At 33.4% G+C, this 17,301-nt stretch overlaps 4 protein-coding genes across 4 annotated transcripts; 3 read left to right on the top strand and 1 right to left on the bottom strand.

Moving 5' to 3' along the window:
* Nucleotides 1-931: 931 nt before the first annotated feature.
* On the bottom strand, nucleotides 932-2,560 carry LOC114743929 (dnaJ homolog subfamily B member 13-like). Its single transcript, XM_028932125.1, has 2 exons — nucleotides 2,019-2,560; nucleotides 932-1,382 (listed from the first exon to the last, which is right to left on the bottom strand). The coding sequence occupies exons 1-2, from the start codon at nucleotides 2,558-2,560 to the stop codon at nucleotides 932-934; spliced, it is 993 nt and encodes a 330-aa protein (XP_028787958.1).
* Nucleotides 2,561-8,184: 5,624 nt separating this feature from the next.
* Nucleotides 8,185-11,075, top strand: LOC114743932 (probable receptor-like protein kinase At1g11050). The gene is made up of 2 exons (XM_028932128.1): nucleotides 8,185-10,319; nucleotides 10,955-11,075. The coding sequence occupies exons 1-2, from the start codon at nucleotides 8,365-8,367 to the stop codon at nucleotides 10,971-10,973; spliced, it is 1,974 nt and encodes a 657-aa protein (XP_028787961.1). The 5' UTR covers nucleotides 8,185-8,364; the 3' UTR covers nucleotides 10,974-11,075.
* A 3,827-nt stretch (nucleotides 11,076-14,902) lies between these two features.
* Nucleotides 14,903-16,010, top strand: LOC114743928 (uncharacterized). Its single transcript, XM_028932123.1, has 2 exons — nucleotides 14,903-15,273; nucleotides 15,371-16,010. Exons 1-2 carry the CDS (start codon nucleotides 14,903-14,905, stop codon nucleotides 16,008-16,010), a joined length of 1,011 nt encoding a protein of 336 aa, XP_028787956.1.
* Nucleotides 16,011-16,791: 781 nt separating this feature from the next.
* LOC114743930 (uncharacterized) lies at nucleotides 16,792-17,235 on the top strand. The gene has a single exon (XM_028932126.1). The coding sequence runs from the start codon at nucleotides 16,792-16,794 to the stop codon at nucleotides 17,233-17,235; it is 444 nt and encodes a 147-aa protein (XP_028787959.1).
* The last annotated feature ends 66 nt before the right edge of the window (nucleotides 17,236-17,301 follow it).

Here is a 17,301-nt window from a genome sequence, read left to right as displayed (position 1 = left end):
GATCCTATATGAATTACACGGTGATGTGAATGAAGTGAATTATTAGTGTACATGATAGCCACACTTTTTACATAACACGTCACACAAGTACATGTATTTTCTTTTAAAGATATATTTATTTTTTGCTAGATCTTTTAAACGCGTATTAACTAATTTACTACAATCAAGTACTACCTCCGGTCCTAATTATAAGACTTTATTTATAGACTATGAACAAGGTCTTATAATTAGAACATGAGGTACTATAATATAACACAGCATCATATGAATATCATGATTTATTTTTAGTTTTATATTTCTACAAAGTTGTTAACTTAGATGATAAGAGTTAGATGATATGTAATCAGATGATCTGTAATGATCATCATTTTAAAAGTTACAATAACGAATACGATTACTTTACAAAAATTGACCAAGTACCTTGATTTTATTTTCCATGTACCTCAAATACCATAATCTTATTTATAGTGCATCCATTGCTTTGATATTATATTTTTAGTGCATCTAGCACCCCTGATATTATTTTTCAATTAAATAAAATTAAGGTGCTACAAATAAGATTAGAGTGCTACAAAGTACTTAAAAGAAAATATTAGAATACTAGATGCAGCTGGAAAATAATATCAAAATGTTAGATGCTATGTTAATTTTAATGATGCCATTTTATTGAGTGGGTCTCCATTTATTACACAAAATTGAATAAATGAGTACATTCTTCTCAACTTGTGAACACCTAAACTTTCCATAAATTTTACATTTAATAGTACGTAAGTAATATTGACATTTTAGATAATATTCAAGATCACGATATACCGAACAAATCTTATTATACTATGGAATGTAGACAAATTTATGTAGCTGAAGGCCTATTCTGACAAAAAAAAAAAAAAGAGATCAAAAGCCAATCACACAGTTGGAAAAAGTATTGTCATTAACTACAATCCTTTAGATAAGTAACAGCTTCTTCCTTTTGTTCATCACTTAATTCTCTGGGGAAGTTGATGATATACTTAATGTGGAGGTCGCCTCTTTTTCCATCTTCTTGTTTGGGATTAGGCATTCCTTTACCCTCAATGACCTTTTGATATCCAGGGTATATGACAGTATCCTCAAATGACATAGTCATGGTTTCTCCTCCTATCAAAGGAACTTGAATGGAGCAACCTGTGAGAGCACTTACCAGAGGAATATCAATTGTTACTTCCAAGTTGTCACCATCTCTGGTGAAGAAACGATGGTCCTTTTCATCAATCAAGAAGACTACATCAGCAGGAAGGTATCCAGGTTTCTCATCGCCTTTTCCCTCAAACGTAATCTTTGTTCCTTTTCTCCATCCTGGTTTTACTTCAATCTTTAGTATTTCCTCCTCTTGCGCAATGATCCTGTCACAAAATCAAGCTAAGGTGTCATTCTAAGCACATGCATGAACTTACAGTTTTCCCTTTCCTTCTCTAAGAATATTGCGTTTATGTTTTTACGTATAATTAATCAATTATTCATAATATCCTATACCCCTGTTTCACATGAATGATGAATCTCCAAATTGTCATTGTTGGAAATTTCAAGCTACAGCAGTTTCAGCAACCTAGGAAATTTCTAGGCAGCCACCAAAAGCATTTCCCCCAAATTGTCATTGCTCATAATTGCAAAGCTGAAATCTTCAATCAATATTCCAAATGTACCTAAATTTCCATAGTGTTTATGTTTGTGAATGTCAAATCACACCATCTGTTTCAGCAGCCTAAGAAATTTTTCTTCTTAACATGATGGGAACTTGCCCTAAAATAGCATGCACACAAGCATAATAGAACATCACTTTTTTCGCCTTCCAGATTGTCATTGACCATCATTGCAACCCTGAAATCGGTTAAAACCTAACCTAGACACGACAAAATGCAAGTTCAAGTATCAATGTATAATTTTAAACTTTAGTTGTTATCTTATGTCTTATATAAGTCTAAGATAAACAGGAATCCTTTTACAGAGTGTCCAAGGAAATCACAACAACAGAAACATACCCGGGATGCCTGATAACATCTTTAGTAATTTTGATCTTTTTGACTGATCCAAAGCACAAGTCCTCAAGAGTGCACTCAAGTTTCATCTCAACTGGCGGGGGTTTTCGCCTCACTATTGATTGTGAGTATATGATTGATGTCGTCGACCTTCCACTGGTGCTCCTAGACAGAGATGCTGAACCCCCCTCTTTTAATGGGGAGGCTGAAAGCTTTGGAGTTTGAGGCTCAGAGATGCATTTGCTGCTCATTTGTCCTGATGGAGAAGCCAAAGGGCTCGTTGATGTGGTGGCAGAGGCCCTTCTTCTGCTCATAATTCTTGATAGTGTCGAAGCTTCTATATCAGAATCAGAGTTTGTTCTAATGCTCAAATTTCTTGAGAAAGGTGTAGGTGTTGTGCATCTCCTGCTTGGATCTCTGGACAATTGATTTATACTTGGTGTTGGCGTTTTGGATCTTTTACTTGCAGTTTTCTTGAAGAACCTATTTTCTTCCACTCCTTTTCCTTTATGATGATCATCCACCTCATGACTTGGAACTGTCATTGGCTATATATTATATCAAACACAATAAGAAAATCCCATGAAGATTTCAAACACTATAGAGAAGAGAAGGGAAAGAAAGAACTTGCGAAGAAAACAACTCCGTCAACTCAACCGGGTGACATTGTTCAGTCCGAATCATTTGTAGCCACTAAAGTGATCGCATATATCACATTCAGAGAGATTAATATTAAAAATATACGGGTAAAGAAAGAAATTAGACCTCATATACAATCACACATATTTGTATATGTAGGGAATCATTCATGAATAAGAAATGCAAAAAGAAGACAACGATATTTTAGTGTTTTAACAGAATATGCGTTATTGAATCACAGTTTTCCAAAATATACTACTGTTCGATCATATACAAATTGAAATAATGCATTAGGAATTGATACAAACACGTATCAAACACAATGCAGCATGCAAAAACATGAAAATGCACTGAATTAAGAACGGTTTGCAGCAACAATTAAGGTGATTCATATGTCTTTTCCCAAATGTTCAGCAAGAACAACGACTCAAAATGCTGAAATAGGAGAGGTTAATTACTTACGTCGGAGGCTATGTGTTTGCTGAAACTCTTATTGTCGCGGCGTTTTTTCCTAACGAGCGATTTGCATATCTCTTTGAACGATGGTTTTTTACGGATCCAATCACCCATTGCATGAGAGATCACGGGGAGAGAGAACGGAAGATGAGTCAAAAACCCAGGCAACAATTTGTTTGGCCGCCCAAGAAATTGCTAGCTGGGATCAAATATGAAGGAAATCGAGCTGTGATGTTAGCTTTGTGTCCCTATAGAATTTACTAGTTTGTTCAACACAAAATTTTGATCACAATATGAGCATGTTACTATGTTCCAACAAAACATTAATTTATTAGTACGTATACTTTGCATTAATTTTCAAAAGGTTAATACAGTTTTGCTGCCTTAAATTTGTATTCATTTTGGTTTTAGTCTCTTAAATTTCAAACTATAAGTTTCAGTCCTTTAATAGGCAAAATAAGACAGGTTTTTTATTAAATTATATTTTGGACAGAAAGAAATTTGAGTAACAAAAACTAAAATAAAAACAAACTTAAATGGACCAAAAATTGCACTAATTCATTTTTAAATGTTTTAAAAAATGTGACTTTTTATAGTCTATATATATATACATGTTAAAAAAAATGAAACATAAATTTCATTTAAAAAAAGCGTAGAACTATATATAAATAATTTTATTTTAAGAAAATACTCCTCCGGTCCTTAATATTGGACTCAATTATTGAGTTGGTTTTGGTCCTAAATATAAGACTCATTTCTCATATTTATCAATTTTCTCTAAATTACCCCTATGGATACTCCCTCAACCACAATCAAGTAGAAGAGGAAGAGGGGGTATTAAGAAAGATGATTATGGTATTTTAGGAAAAACGTGTCACATTTCTTATAATTAACTAACTTATCTAATTTTCTTAATCTAATCAAATTAGTTAAATGGGTCTTATATTAAGGACTGGAGGAGTAATAAGGAATATTATTTATATGCAAAGAGACAGTTTTAGTAACAAATTGAAAAACATTATGAAATATCTATACCCAATGTTAGAAAAAGTAAACTACTACATCCGATCCTAATTATAAGAGCCAGTTGACTAATTTGAGGATATTAAAAAAGTAATTGAGTTAGTTATTTGTTCTAAATATGTGTGTTTTTCCTAAAATATCCTTACTAATCAATGTATTGACTAGAACTATCATTGTTAGAAGGACTACTTTGAAAAAAAAAATATAAATATAAGAGACAAACTGGATGGGGTCTTATATTTAGGATCAAAATAAAACTCAAATAGAGTTTTATATTAAGGATCAGAGGTAGTATAATTTTAATTAAAAGTAAAACATGAGAAGTGTAGTAGGAAAATGCTACGATGCTTCGGAAGTGGAATTTTTGGAGGAGAAACATAATTACAGAGACCACAGTCAGTCGTCCACCTCTCCACGTTGACTTCCTTTTTTGACCCCGGCTCTATTTACATATAAGTATACTTCTCAATTATATTTGCTGTCCTAATTTTGTTTATGATATATCCAATATAATCATATTATTTTTTTGATTCATCTATTGCATTCAACACCCTAAATGATAAATAAAATTAAGATGATGAATGTAATTAAAAAAAAATAACATCAAGAGTACTATTGGTTGCTATAAAAAAAAATACTTTACCTTTTAAACCTTATAAATAAATGTACAATCATATTTATCAATTTGATCAAAATCAGCATAAAAGCCCTCCTCAGTCCTTATTTTCCAAATTTTTTATAATAAAAAAACTCGTTTATTTAAAGTACTATCTCCACTCTTAATTATAAAACATCATTTGTAATCTATAAATAAAGTTTTATAATTAAAATAAGAGGTAATAATAGATAATGCAAATTTTGGCACATGGGATACAATTTATTTTTCTAGAAAGAATAAAGTTAAGACTATTCATGATGTATTAATTATTACCAACCGGTAGACTTGCGGTTTATTAACTTAAAGCATGACTCAAACATTAAATTTAATAATAATTTTAAAAGTAAAAGTCAATAATATAGAATAAATTGAAAAGACGAAAACAAAAGGAAAAAAACAATAATTAGTGGTGCTTGGAGAAAGGACAAGAAAAATGGTAGCTTGTGGAATGGAATGGGACGTCAAAAATATCTTAAAAGACAAAATATTAATATTTCATAATTTCATTGTCGCTATTACCATTCCAACTTGTGTACTGAGAAAGTCAGAGCATCATACTTTAACTTTAGCAAGGAATCACGTTTGTAGCCAGCCGCCCCGCGCATGTGCCCACGCTCGCAAAAGCGCGTGCACAACTTACTTTCTACGCTCAATTGCTCATAATAATACGCAGAATTCGATTTTTATTTTTTTAAAAAAAATTAAATGAAGTTTAAATTAAATTTTGATGAGCTTATGACGACGAAATGAGAGGGTCATCAATAGGACTGTGTTATAATTTCACCACCGATTTCATTTGTCACGATCTCAGCAGTTGTCATGTTTTGTTTTGTGAAATTTTTTTTTATTATTAAGAGAAGTTTGGACAAAAATTAAATTAAATTAAGGTCTTAAAAGTAATTTTATGATATATAAAATAAATATGTAAAAGAGTTTTTGTTTCTTATTTTTTTGTTTCACTCAAACACTCCCAGGTTGATGTCTGATATGTGTTTAGCTGTTTAAAAAACATTTTTTTAGTTTGATTTTTAAAGATATCTGACAGTAGATTATTTGGAGTTGCTCAATCCTTTCATGTCTAATTGTTGCCTAATTTTCAAGCTTTGAATTTGCCCTTATAACTCAAAAAAAATGTATCTTTTCAAAAAATATTCCATTCAAAGAGTATTTGGTTAATCAAAAAAGCATTTTTTAAAATATTTTTACATATTTTGAGATAAATTTTTTTTATATATTTATTTCGTATACTATAAAATCACTTTTAAAACTATAATTTTTTAGTAGTAAAAGAAATCTCACTTTTTTTTATGTATTTGTGATAAAATCATTTGATTTTGTTTGACCTCCAAGCATCACAAAATAATAACTCATGCATCATATATAAGCCAAAATTTCACATCATGCTATCTTTCACAGGCTAAATACATCATATGTATCTCCACAATTTATACATCATAAACATTAATAATAACTAGTGCGTTTTATATATTTACACGATTTGAGATTAATTATATTTTTTCCCTAAATTATGAGGAGTTTTGAATCCTACATATGTCAATCTTCGCTAAAATTAAGCAAATTAGTACTCCTACCCGTCTTTTTGATAAGATATGAATAATCAAATTATGTAAATTGAAAAATTGCTTAAAATTGATTAAAGATAATAAATATATGAGGAATATATATTTTTTAAATATTATTATTATAAGAGGGAGAGAAATAAATATTATCTCTAGTTCTAATGTAGAAGCAAGACAAAATATTTTCTTTGATCCTAAATATTAAATATTAATCTTTTTTCCCCTCAAATTATAACTTTTCTCAAAATGTTTCTAATTTCCTATTGATTATACATAGTTTAGACTTTAGACTTTAGAGGTAGTCCTACTGCATATTATTAGAAAGGTATTCTAGGAAAAAGAATACAGTTTTATTATAAATAATTAATTTAATTAATTTTTTTTGCTATATGCAAATCATTTATCTATCTCTCATATTAAGAATAAGAAGAAATAGCCAAAAAAATATTTGAATTAATGCAATATATATAATCAATTAGAAATATAAAAATGAATCAAATGTTTAAACATCTCCAAAAACTGTAATTTATAAAAAGCACCATACACATTCATGGGTTTTAGATATGGAATCTTGTAAATAGATATGAATTGGTCATAAATACAAGGAGAAATAGGTTTTTCCACTGGCCATTTATTGCATTTTCATTCATTTCTCATACCAACTATTAAGATTGCAATTTCAACAGTTCATATCTCACATTATATAAAATAATTTTGTAAACTTTTTTTTTTATTTTTAAATTATAATGACAAAATTTAGTAGTTTAAATCTATTTTTTTTTTTAAAAAAATATAACATTTTATTTATCATTTTTTCCAATCCCATCCTTATTAATTTAATAGTTCTTTCTGCTCTTATTATTCCAATCCCAAAGACCTTGAACACTAGACTTCATCCCATAGAGAGAGAAAGATCCAGTCAAATGTTCATATTTGATACGATACTCTCATTAAATTAAGAATATTTTAAAAAAATATAATACCAATCTAATTATTTTTTTAAAGAGAAGGAATTAATTCTTTGGGCCAGATGTTCAAATATTAACATGCATCGTTATTAGTTTCTCTTCACAAAAGTGACTTTAATTTAACTAGAAAAGTTGATTTAGGTTAGGAATTTAACAATAATGTAGGCCCCATGTGCCGTTTGATTTACCATTCTAGAATTTTTAATTATCATAGTATTGAATATTGGACCAGACCAGCTAGATTAGACCAGAAACTGACCAACCAGTCACCTTACCAGTCCGGTCAAATGCAAAAGGTTTGGTGGGTTAACCTGGTTATGTTTTTTTTAAAAAAAAATCTTTTAATGCTAAAGAATTATTAATTAGGTACTAAATGATTGTAAAGAGGAATATTTTATTACCATAAATCTATTTTGATATTTTACTTAAATGAATATTGAGTGATTTTAATAATATAATAATATGATATCAATTTATCAAGGGAACTGAAAATGAAACGAAAATATAAGTATATAATTATTTTGCTAGAAATTTAAGATATTAAATTGATATTTAGTTTTTTGAATAGCATGATAAGAATTTAAATTAATTGTTAATTTTTATTTTTTTTTATCAATTTGACTCCGATATGCCCTGCTCATTTTTAACCTATCGTCTCAAGTGATTCAAAAGGCGGTCCGGTTTTCCTCACCTCGCATCTTCTACGCATATTTCCAGGAACAAAAGTTTCACTTTTTCCCCCCTACTTCGCTATGATCGCTGCCTCTTCCTAAACGCGCGTGCTTTCGCGCGTCCTGTCGTTACCAGAAAATCAGCAGCCAGCAGCCAGAAAATCAGAGAGAGAAGGGAAGAAAGGAGTTTGAGTTTTGACCATCCATGGTGATCGTCTTTTTCTTTCTTCTTTCTTCATTTCGTCTCCCTCACTCCACTCAGCTTCTCTTTTCTTTTCCCCTTATCTTCTCCTGGACCCCTCATGCATAACTAGAAGCTCTAGCACAGGAGGGTGTGCCAAAAACACAGAAGACATGAAGATTGTTGGGGTGCTTCTCTTTCTCTTCTTCTCCACGTTTCTTACTCTCGGCTCTGCAGCTCCTTCGTCTTCTTCTCCCTCAGTTAATAATTCTACATGTCCCATGGATCTGAACTATGTGCTGAGAATTCCGTGGAACTCTTCCATGTGCCAAAATTTTCATCCTCTGCATTCTGTAAGCGACACTCGAACAAGCCATTGTTGCCAAACTTTACTGTCCCTAATTGGCATAGGGCTTGCTCAGCACCTTAAAGAAACCTCCATGTTCAACCTCCCAGATATTCGTACTTCCAATTCTTGCCTCCGTGACTTCCAATCCAAGCTCTCTTCCCTCTCTCTCCCTGAAGACCTTACCTCGGCTTGCTTCGACCCGCTTCAATTTGTGGTTAGCCCTAACGTCTGCGCGGGGATCCAAACGATTCGTGATTGGATCGGGAAGCTCGGAGAAACGACGCCACTTAACCGGGGATGCAAACCGGACCTTACTGACCTTACTCTCTGTGGTGCGTGCGTGGCGGCGGGGTTTCAGGTTCAGCAGGAACTCACAAATATTGATGGTAATTCTTCACACGCCACAAATTGCTTTCGCTTTGCTATTTTGTATGCCGCTGGTATTGTGAATGAGTTTGGGCCGATGAGTAATGGTGCTGTGACGTGCATTTTTGGCATGTCGGTTTATCCAACGTTGGATTCTGAAGAAAGTGGTCGCCATCAAGCTCTTGTGTTTGGGTTAACCGGAGCTGGGGTTGGGTTGTTAGTCATGTTCGCTTTGTTGGGTCTGTATCTATGGTATGATAGGAGGGGGAGGAGGAGAAAACATGAGAGTTTTCAGTTTGATATTGATCCTGAAGAGCAAGGATCTAGGCCTAGAATGAGGCCTAATACGGGATCAATATGGTTTAAGATTGAGGAGCTTGAGAAGGCTACCAATGGCTTTTCATCTAAAAACTTCATAGGAAGAGGTGGATTTGGGATGGTTTACAAGGGAACCTTGGCTGATGGATCAGTGGTCGCAGTTAAAAGGATTTTGGAATCTGATTATCAAGGGGATGCTGAGTTCTGTAATGAGGTTGAGATTATTAGTAATCTGAAGCACCGTAATTTGGTGCCACTTAGAGGGTGTTGTGTGGTAGAAGATGGTGAGAATTTTGAGGAAAGAGGTCAAAGATATCTTGTTTATGACTACATGCCAAATGGTAACCTTGAAGACCATCTCTTCCTATCATCAGTGGGCAATCAAAATGAAAAGAGATCACTGACTTGGCCACAGAGAAAAGGCATAATTGTGGATGTGGCAAAGGGGTTGGCTTACTTGCATTATGGAGTTAAGCCTTCAATTTATCACAGAGACATCAAGGCCACCAATATACTACTCGATGCAGATATGAGGGCAAGAGTTGCAGATTTTGGGCTTGCCAAGCAGAGCAGGGAAGGTCAGTCTCATCTCACTACTAGAGTTGCTGGAACTCATGGATATCTAGCCCCAGAGTATGCACTATATGGTCAGCTCACTGAGAAGAGCGATGTCTATAGCTTTGGTGTGGTTGTTTTGGAGATAATGTGTGGGAGAAAAGCTCTTGACTTATCCTCATCAGGATCCCCAAGGGCATTCTTGATCACAGACTGGGCATGGTCCTTGGTTAAATCAGGGAACATAGACGAGGCTTTAGATGCTTCCCTTTTAAAAGATGGTGATTGTCCTACTTCAAATCCTAAGAGCATAATGGAAAGGTTTTTGCTTGTGGGGATTCTATGTTCTCATGTGATGGTTGCTTTGAGGCCAACGATTTCTGAAGCTTTGAAGATGTTGGAAGGTGATGCCGAAGTTCCAGAAATCCCTGACCGGCCTATGCCTCTTGGACACCCTTCATTTTACAATGATGATAACAATACTTTTAGCATATCTCCAGCATTAAACGGCCCAAAATTGCGTAATGGAGACATGCTCAGGTAATAGACAAGTCAACTTAATTATTCCTTACATTGCGTACGAAGCTGGGAGCTTTTCTCGCCATAGGGCTTGCCTCAAGTTTAACTGAATCTTGCTGATGAAAAAATGGCTTCATTTGAAGTTCATAACCTGATGAGTATTGTGGGATAATTGAATTCCATATCACCAATTCTCGTCAACATTTCAAGAACTGAAGCTTGAAATGCCAATAGGCCTACCTTTGTGGAGGTTCTATTCTGAAGTGTGGAAAAACTTAGCAAGCAGGGCATGATTGGAACTGTTGTCTCTTTACATCTACTATCTAAGAAACTATAATTCACTTGAGCTGTTGAAAATAGGTATAGGATAAAAGTCTTAGATTGGCTAGCTATATGGTATAGAGTTCTGCAATTTTCATGTATTTCTTGGTTTTGCTTTAGGCTCTTGTATATAGAGGGAAATGTAAATTCAAGCGCAATTGAAGTGCTGGTGTTGTTTCATAAGATGAATAGGGTGATCTGTTTCTTATCTTTTCCTTGGTCCTCAGCAAACTGTCATGTTCAATATTGCTTCTTCTTTCTTGCGTCATATTGGATGTGAGTAGCAACTTCACCATTTGATGAATTTGCGAGGCTGATGGCTATGTTTAAAACAGGTTCATGGGAGATAATTGATCACTTCAGAAGGATCTGAGGCCCAAGATCTAACTTCCAGAGCCTATCCCTCCCTCTTATTTTTTTTCTTTTCATGTGTGCGCCATTTAAAAGGAAAAAAAAAAGCTCAAGCTTTTTGTTTTTTTGTTTTTGTTTTAATGTCAACTTCTTTTGATTCATAACTTTTCCTTGGAGAGTAGTTTAGAATCTTTAGATAGCTTTCTGCAGGCTTGTAAATACTTGTCATCGAGCATCTAGTAAGATTTTGGTTACGTTTGCTCTTAAAATCATTAGATTTGAGGTTTTTTCTTTCAGAGTCAGGGACAAGAGATCATTGCGAGTTTTGTTTAATTTGTTTGGTCGCATTCTTCTTGCGTCAAGAAACAACTGAGGGAAACAATTGTTTATTGGGAAGGGAACTTTCCGTGCCAAAATAAGTTATTATGTGTTGCAATAGGATAATATAAGAAAAAGGGGGGGGTATTGATGGAAAGATAAACAAATTTGCAGAACAAAAATGATAATTGATAAATATGATGTGGCAAATTAAATAGAATATGTGACATGTAATGACACCATACAAATAACCAGAAGTTTGTTCTATCACATACATTTTATGATCTGTTTGGTATGAGAGAGAAGGGGAGAAGAGAGAAAAATTTTATTAGTTTGGTTTAAAAAGTTAAAAAATTAAAATTAAAATTTTTTAATTAGATTTTCGTGCTCTTTTATTTTATACTTTCTCTTTATGATAATTTTAAAATTTTATTTCTTTAATTTTTTAAATCAAACTCGTTAAAATTTTTTCACCCCTTCTTTTCGATTTTCTTGTACTAAACATTGGGTTAAGTTCTTATTAAGTTAAAATTCTATTTAGTTTTATGAGACAATTTTTCTTATATATTTTACATATTTATTTTATGCAGCACAAAATCAATTAAAATAAAATAATTCGAATTAGTTTGTACAAAAGCTAGTTTTAAGTTAATATTTTATTCTGCAAAATTTTTGTATCAAAAGTCAAAAGTAGGTTTTTAGAACGACGGTTGGACATTCTATGAACGTGGCTAGGTTTAGAGTTAACTTTATAACGTTATTTTCAACTTTTAAAAAAAAAAAAAAAGACTTGAGGTCTGTGAAATAAAAAATGGAAACGATGCAGAGAATCCTACGAGTTCTAACGGTTTTTCCATCATGTAAGGGCAACCACTTTATTTTTTTGGGGGCAGACATGATAATGAAATGTTGAGATTTTTCATGAGGAAGAAGATGATTTCTTATACTAACCCCCCTTAATTAACTCATTTAATTTTTATTTTAATCTTAAATTTAAAATATTAATATATCTTATCTCTTATATTTATTTATTTTTTTTAAATAGTCCTTATAATAATGATAGTTTTAACTAATATACTTAATTAGTAAACATATTTTAAAAAAGATACTACCTCCGGTCCCAATTATAAGACTCAGTTGACTAATTTGGGAAGATTAAGGAACTTAGTTGAGTTAGTTATTTGTAATGAATAGGTATTGTTTTTCCTAAAATATCCTTACTAATCAAGTGTATTGACTAAAACTATAATTATTAGAAGGACTATTTTGGAAAAAATTGAGTAAATATGAGAGACAAAATAGATTGATGTCTTATATTTAGGACTAACATAAAAGTCAAACGGGGTCTTATATTAAGGATCGGAGGTAGTAACATGTATTTATTACAAATAACTAACTTGGCTAATTTTTTTAATATAAAGTCAACTAGCTTTTATATTAAGGCTGGAAGTAATATTATCCTATCCTTAATGTAAGAATTAGTTGACTAATTTGAGTAAATTAGAAAAATTTGAAAATTTAGTTATTTGTAATAAATAAGTGACACCTTTCCTAAAAAACCTTTACTAATAATATATATTAGTTAAAATTACTATTTGATGGAACTTTTAACATGGGCAACTATTACAAGTACAATTTAGAAAAAAATAAATAAACATGAGGGATAGAATATATTGGGAGTTTTATATTTACAATCAAATTAAAAATCAAAATAGCTCTTATATTAAGGATCGGAAGTAGTATGTAGGAGGTTGTGTGTTCAATCTCATTTAAAATTCTAACTTATTATCTTAGTTCTTAATATAAGATCCATGTAATTAGTTAAAATAGATTAAGAGGGGTAATTAATTGGGAAAATCGCAAAAAAAGAAAACCCTAAATTTGAAAAACACATGTAAGGACTCGTGATAACTTCATTATGGGTTTTGACAACTTTATGACATATTATTATTGTCAAAAGCTATAGTGAAGTTGTCACGAGTCCCTATCTGTGTTTTTCAAATTCTAAGGTCTTTAATTACGATTTTTCCTAATTAATTAGTTATTTTTCTAAAATATGTGTGTTGATTTTTTTTTTTAAATGCCCTCTTAAATTATTTGTGCCGAAACTATTATTTAATACAAACTTTCTTATCATGTATAATCAATAGGGATTGTTCAAAAGGAGAAAGATAAGTATGGAGACAAATTAGATCGATATCTTATATTTAAAATCAAACTTAATTTTTAATTATCTCTTATGTTAATAACTGGAGATAATATAAATAGTTGTCTCTCAAATTAAAAGAATGAAGCAGCCTTTCCGGTGGACAAAAAGACAGCACTACGAATGCCTTTAGTTCACGTAAAGTGAAAGATGACAAACCATCCCACATCTAAACTCCATAATTCTCCACTTTATATTGTGTTTAAATGATGCGTTTTGCCATCATCCAATCCATTATCCTAATTAAATAACCGGACACAATGCACCAAGTTCGGGAAAAAAGGAATATTTACGACTTATTTTATATATATATATATTATATTGTTCAGTTGTCGAATCAAGATATTATCTCAAATATTAATAGTATATGTTTGGGGTGATTAATGACCTTAAAGTGAGATAATAAAAGCATCTGTTGATTTACTAAACAAAAAATAAGCATACGAAACATATAGGTTTAACGTGTATTTTTTTTATTATTTTCAGTATATGTTAGCCCCAGAAAAGGCAATTACACGTGTATTCATAATGCATGCGAGGGAGAGCTGACGTGGATTGCACTGGAGACAATTTCTTGAGCTAGTTCCAACGTGTCCAAAGAAATTCACTGGGGGATGTAGAAGCGCTAATTAGATGAGATCATATATGGAGTTTTCTTTTTAAACAGAAAGGCAAAAAAAAAAAAAAGTAAAAAAAAAGGGAAAAAGACTGAAAAATACCCTTAAATATGTGAAAACCCAGATAAGTGCATGTGAAAAGCAAAATACCATATCAAACCTGGGGTACTGATCTAGCATTTGCAAATGTTGTCCAAAGACATAATTGGCCCCGATCAATGCACAAAAAGAAAGACAACACAGAACGAAGCTTGTGACCAGAGGAGCTTCTGGGAAGGCAAAGGAGGGAATAAAAATCGGTGGAAGCTGTCAAAGAAAGGCAAGATAAGTTTAATTTTAAAGTCATTAATACTGTCTGAAGTTCAACTTCTTCTTCCTCCTCTCCTGATGGTTGTTATTTCGGCGGGCTGTGTATGTGGGTGAGTGGGTTTTAGGTGGGTTAAGAGGTGAAGGTGTTGGGTTATTATTTTTTGGTGTTGCAAAGAACTTCATTCACAGGTTTTGGTCTTTTATTTTGTGGGTCTGCATTGGTAGAAAGTGTTAAGCAAATTACTTCATTGGTGTTCGATATAGGGTTTGATTGTTTACTGTTTGAGTATGGCCGAAAGCATTAGCGTGGGTGGCAAGCATGAGCATGAATAGTGAGAAGACGATGAAGTATGTAGTTAACATATAAGACAAAGTTGTGAAAAACTAATGTGTTGTTGGTAAGGGAGGAAGTGGGGTTCTGTTATAGACAGCGATGAAAGTGAATAATGTATACTGTTTATTGTGTTTTTGCATATTCGAGCATGGTAGAAGGCATTAGCTTGGGTGGCCCAACCTCTTTGAAGGAACTTTTGTGTTATTTTCATGTTGGAGGGACATTTGTAGTTGACGAGGAAGGTGGAGTTCAATATAAAGGGGGTAATGTGAGGTTAAGGAGCATAAAAGAAGCCATTACAGTTGAAGATTTAAGGGGGAAGATATCATTATGGTTTGGAATTGATAGTAATAATTGTGAGATGAAATATATAGTAAGTTTTGATGAGAAGACATTGGTAGATTTAGTTGATGATGGTGAGATTGGGAACTTTTTTCAGTATAATGAGAGGCATGGCCATCTATACGTAGCATGTAAAGAGAAAGAAAGTGGTGCTGATATAATAGAAGATCTGGAAATGTAAGTGATATTTAATAGGCTATAGAAGTTGTCATTTGTTATATTATTGTTGTTAATTTCGTTACTGAAATTGTCACTGTGCATGCAAAGTTGACAGATTGTTGGGCCTGTCACAAGAAAGGTCTGGCTCATTTAGCAGTATGGAAACTGAATATGAACCAGTGGGGTATGAAGATATGGGTGCGGCCTTAATGTATGAAGTTAGAGGCTGTTCTAGCAATATAACATGTGGAGTACAGTATGCACCAACACCATATCTTGAGATGAATTGTTCAAAATGGAGGGAATTGATTTTAGGACAGCTGCAAAATTTTGCACATACAAAAGAGTTTAAAAAGTCAGTGCACAAATATAGAATAGCACATGATTTTGAGTTCAAGTATGTGAAGAATAGTAAGGACAAGATGTTGGTGAGATGCAAGGTTGAAGGTTGCCCATGGAAGATATGTGCAAATGCAGTGGGGAAGAAGACTCCTTTCCTATGCGTGACGACATTTGTAAATGAACATGTGCATAGTGCGCAAGACAATCTCCAAGTCAGCCATGGTGGAAGAGCTAGTTTGACATCAGCAATTATAATTGATGAGGTAAAGAATCACATAGACAAACGGCCTACTGAAATAATGACAATGTTGAAAAGAGACTATGGGGTGAATCTAACATACAAGCAAGCATATAAAGCTAAGAAAAAGCAATGGAGGAAATACAAGACAGACCTGAGCAATCTTACATGCTAATACCTTGGATTTGTCAAAGACTAAAGGAAAGTGATGAAAAAACTACTGCTGAATGGGTTGCTACTGGGAATAACATATTTGAGCGAGTTTTCATAGCTTATGGGTGTTGTATAGAGGGTTTCTTAACTGGTGGTAGGCACATATCGTATATGGATGGAACTCACCTAAGTGGACCATATAATGGAACATTGCTGTCAGCATCGGCTTATGATGCGGACAATGAATTGTTACCATTTGCAATTGCCATTGTAAAGAGGGAAACATATGAGGATTGGTCATGGTTTCTGTATATGATTAAAAATATCATTGGCTCTAGACAGTTAATAATAGTTTCAGACTGTCACAATTCAATCATAGCAGCTGTCTGAGCAATATTTGGAAGTGAGAGGCATGTATTGCTATAGGCATGTGAAGGAGAACTTCAGTGCAGAACTAGTTAAAGCAAACAGAGGCAAGAGAAAGACAAGTAAGTCCATGAAGGAAGATGGGTTGCAATTGCTTGATAATATCGCATATGCAAGGCTTAATGGTGAGTTCGATAAGGCAATGGACCACATGCATTGTTTCTCTCCACAGTTATTCCAGTGGCTCAATACTCATGGAGATGTGGGGAAAAATGGGCATTGAGTAAGTTTCCATATCGACCGTGGGACAATATAACTACAAACCTTGCCGAATCATTTAATACTTGGTTGATAAAGGAAAGGAGGCACAACGTTACACAGTTTATCCATAAGCACCGTGAGAAGGTAGCCAAAAAATGTATGCAGCTAGTGTGACAATGGGTAGATGGAGAAATGGAATAGGACCAAATATTGATGAACACGTAAAGAAAAATGTTGCCCTTGCTGAACATATGTTGCCTGAACCGTATGGTGGGGGCAGGGTTGTTGTCCACACATCCCATGGAGCCTTGCGTGTTGATCTCGGTGCATACACATGTAGTTGTGCAGCTTGGCAAATGTCGAGGATCCCTTGTCCACATGCTTGTATAGCCATAAAGTCCATGCATGGAAATGTCTATGACTTTGTTGAAAATTACTACAAGATCACATCCCAAGAAAAGATTTACTCCCGCTGCATGATACCAGTGGTCCCCATTGACAGGCCTGACCCAAATACCATTTTGATGGAAAATATTTCAGAGCAAATTTTTCTGTTCCCACCTCAGACTAGTCGACCTGCTGGAAGGCCAAGAGCTAACAGACGCGAATCACAATTCTAGAACAAGAAGATATGCCACTGTGCAAATTGTGGTGAAGCTGGTTATACACGGAGGACCTGCAAAAAA

Source organism: Neltuma alba, unplaced genomic scaffold, assembly GCF_004799145.2.
Source record: "Neltuma alba isolate B1F8T4 unplaced genomic scaffold, ASM479914v2 tig00004186_pilon, whole genome shotgun sequence".
In the NCBI taxonomy this organism is placed as follows: domain Eukaryota; kingdom Viridiplantae; phylum Streptophyta; class Magnoliopsida; order Fabales; family Fabaceae; genus Neltuma; species Neltuma alba.
This window is presented reverse-complemented; position numbering and strand designations above follow the sequence as displayed.